At 41.4% G+C, this 3,660-nt stretch overlaps 1 protein-coding gene across 1 annotated transcript in view; it reads left to right on the top strand.

Moving 5' to 3' along the window:
* LOC100533316 (glutamate receptor subunit protein GluR7) overlaps nt 1-3,660 on the top strand; it is a gene marked incomplete at its 5' end in the record, with an annotated part of 26,137 nt that overhangs the window by 5,914 nt on the left and 16,563 nt on the right. The window contains 2 exon segments of the mRNA NM_001204614.1: nt 2,329-2,336; nt 2,338-2,344. Coding sequence (NP_001191543.1) covers nt 2,329-2,336; nt 2,338-2,344 — 15 coding nt within the window.

Here is a 3,660-nt window from a genome sequence, read left to right as displayed (position 1 = left end):
GTGGGGGGTAAAGTAGGGGAAAAACAAGACGAGTACAAGAACTAGAAGAAGAGATTGTGGATAGCGAGGGGTGGGGAGGGAATAAAGGGGTAAGTGAGAGGGATGGGAGTCGTAGAGGTACAAAAGGACGAGGTCAAGACAATAATTTGTGTCAGTTTAGTTTTAGTTTTGGTCAGTGTTAGGGCACGTTCAACACAATCAGGTTATATATAAGTGCTAATGATTAGAGACATCACTAGTGAGTGACATACAGAGAAAAGCAGGAGGAGAAAATATAAGGATGATATGAAAGAAGGAGTGAATTACACCAGAGCACCCACCCGCCAACCATCCTCCAACAAGTAGTGAACACGATTAAAGATTCCAATATTAATGAAGCGTGTGACCAGACAAGAAAAGGCAGACATGAATTTAAAATTGTGTTTACAATGCCATAATGGAAAAGTTGGGGAATGTGTGTGTGGCCGGGGGAGGGGGCAGCCCAATACCATAAATCGAGCTTGGGGTGGCTAGAGAGTACGAATAAAGGGACGCAGTAGGGGGAAATCAACCAGCTCATCAAATTTACATGTGACAGCCTGAAAATTAATAACGGGCACTTTAATGACGTGCACCGACCAAGATTTTGCGTAGTTTGTGTCGTGACGATATAGGTACCCACTACGGTAGATGGGGGGTAGTAGTGAACATTTGCCAAATTGTAGCCTAAAGGCTTAATGTTCCTCTCAACACAGAAATGTTCTTTAAGAGACAAATTCTCCTAATCTAAATCCATCTCCGACAGGGCTGAACCAGATGGGTACAGAGCCCTTAAAAACTCTCCAGATCAGCCTGTGTTCAGAGCGCCCCGATTGGGATTTGAACCAGGTCCATCCACTTCATTTTCCAGCATGATACTAATTGAGCTTACGGCGTTCCCAAATACTGTAGTGATCACGGTAATTGACCACAACTACAATGCTGTCAGTCCAGAGCAGTGCCTGTCTTGCGTTTGCCCATGTCTTACGTTTGCCGTTGACATTTCTATGTTATCTTCCTTCTAGTAGTTACTTTTTAAGTGTCTCTTTGTGTGGTCTATATATTGCAAATTCACTATTTTGATTTAGTTTAGAAGCCATGGTGATGTTCTTGATTTGACCGACTTCCCCGCTGGTTTTCTCCTCTACCCATCTGATCTTGTTCACTTTCATAGAACATACAGTCGAGTGGCATTGATTTTATTATTAAAATAGGAAGGCAAAACCATAATGATCAGTTGCCGTAATAGTGTTTTTTACTGAAGCAGTACAAGTCAATAAATATCACGAGAAGAGACAAACAATGAAAAGAACGAAGCCTTCAGACAAATGACCGTCAAATCGAACACGAAATAAACTTAGAGCCAACGAATAGATATAAAGTAGTTTGGATATGTTATAATAATGGGACCACAACAGCCAGCCTAAACGGCCAAAAATAATGCGATTCGATAGCTTCAAAGCAAATGAAAGACCAATAAAGAGATGAATTGGCGGAGTCAAAGAGACCCTTCAAAGGCACAATAACAATTAAGACGATCTAAAAAGCAGCACATCTGGCACACGACAGACAATAATATTTGCGCTCGACGCTTTGTGGCATAACGAGACAGAAAAAATACACGAATAAAGGTATAAGGCAAACCCTTGAAGCTAAAACAATGCCGATACAACGGCAAGTCCTGGCAGTTGACGCAATGGCACCACACGAGTCTTATAGTCCGCGTTGTCATTGTCATTGTCTGAACCTTGGGATATAATCAATACCTCAGAGGCCTCGATTTATGCAAAGTGTCCATCGCTGGGTCGGGGTCGCGCTTAATTTGCACAAATATTCGTACTGTCTTACGTCTCGGTCAGGCAAATTATTGTCCTATGTGGGACAAAGCGTGAATGGTGTATGTATATATTATAAATGTGAGCGCATGCTTGCTGTCGCGCGTGTATTCGACTATCAAGGCACCCCGGAAATAGGGGGTCACAAGAGTGAGAAAAAAATAAAAAAAAGAAGTAGAGGAAAATGACGATAGTAAGGATTAGTAAAGAAAAAGCAGCAGTTCCCTGTTGTAGTTCAGGCACAGTTATGAGCATGAAATTGTAAGATTAGCCCTTTTACAATTCTACTGTGCACTAGAGCGAGAAATGTCCCCCCTTTAGGAATGGCCTAAAAACACTTCAATCAGTGGCACCGCCCCGGGGTGTTCACCAACCCAAAGATATCAAAATAATACAACCAACGAAGAGTGGAGTGGCTTACAGTCAGCGTTAGCAAATACTTATTGTAGGCCTGCTGTTTCTCCTGTCTGCTTTTTGGAACTGAGGACCCAAGTAATAGTCTAAGACAGGTTTTACTGATCTTGTCCATGTGAAACAACGCATTAAAGTCACGACTCATGAAGAGCGCACGTAAACAATGCCGTTAAGTATCATGCTTTCGGACAAGTAGACATAGCAGCGCAGCTAGTCGCTGGTCATCGCATTGCAACGTCTCACAATAACGAACTGGTGAAAAAGAACAGGCACGTATAGTGCAAGGTTATCGAGTGTATTTTGTTCTGTGAAACTCACGAACTCGCCTTTCGCGGTCATGAAAAGGGTGGTTTGTCGTCGAACAGAGGTATTTTTCTCTAACGCTATGCAGGCTTTTCGACTTTTTTGCCCACTCTACGAAATGCATCGACGTTCTCAGACGCGTTTGTCACCGGAATATTCCACGGCCGTCTGAAAAAAAAGTGGAATTTACAAACTCGACTAATTAGCACAGTCTCCATTTGGAAAGGAAAGATCCAGCTTTGTCTTGCAGAAATTCAGTCTGAGCAGAGGGACGATAATTCCATCCATGATGATATCCTGAACGTATTAAGGAGAGAAACATGTCTCTTCTTTTTGTACTTTTTCAACAAAGTGTTCATGCACGTTAACACTGTTTATGGGATCCTCTAACACAGAAGTACAACGCCCATAGCAAACTAACAAGCACTAGACACGTTTAAAGTAGCCGTCGAAGAAATTAGAAACGGTATACGTGTTCTATCAACAAAACAGACCACAGAGAAACACGCTTCCAAGAGACGCAGACATTACAACACCAACAAAATTGCTGCAAAGCAGGCCTGTGACATAATAGTTTCTCAAATGTTTGACAACTACTTGAAGCAATATAAATTCAACGCTCTATCAATCTTCGACTCCTTCAAATTCCAAGACTACCAAAAGTCGTTTCCTACAGTTCTTTTAGGATCGTTTACAGAAATATTACTGTTTTGCATAAAATCAAGTTACATACAGAATTATAAGTATTACATTGCAATGAAATATTTAAGTCTGCTCAAGGTCGTACAATCCAGGGCGTTTAATCAACAAGGACTACAAACCCAACACAACATTTAGAAAAGTATGCAAAATCCTAGAAATCGCACTGACGTTTATGTCGATCGACAAGGACATCATTGACAGCAAGCCCAACTCCGTCAACAGAATAATGGACACTTTTGCTGCAGCAAAAGAACGAAAGGAAGACTTCTTCTTCAAATAGATTTTCTAAAAACAGGTCGGATGAAGAAAGTATCTCATTTACCATACCCTTGACTATCTTCAACCTGCTTTAACCTTATTGTGAACGCCCACTTTTAAGACCCACAAC

This window comes from Aplysia californica, unplaced genomic scaffold (assembly GCF_000002075.1).
Source record: "Aplysia californica isolate F4 #8 unplaced genomic scaffold, AplCal3.0 scaffold00127, whole genome shotgun sequence".
In the NCBI taxonomy this organism is placed as follows: domain Eukaryota; kingdom Metazoa; phylum Mollusca; class Gastropoda; order Aplysiida; family Aplysiidae; genus Aplysia; species Aplysia californica.
The sequence above is the reverse complement of the archived record's forward strand: the minus strand, read 5'-3'. Positions and strand labels throughout refer to the sequence as shown.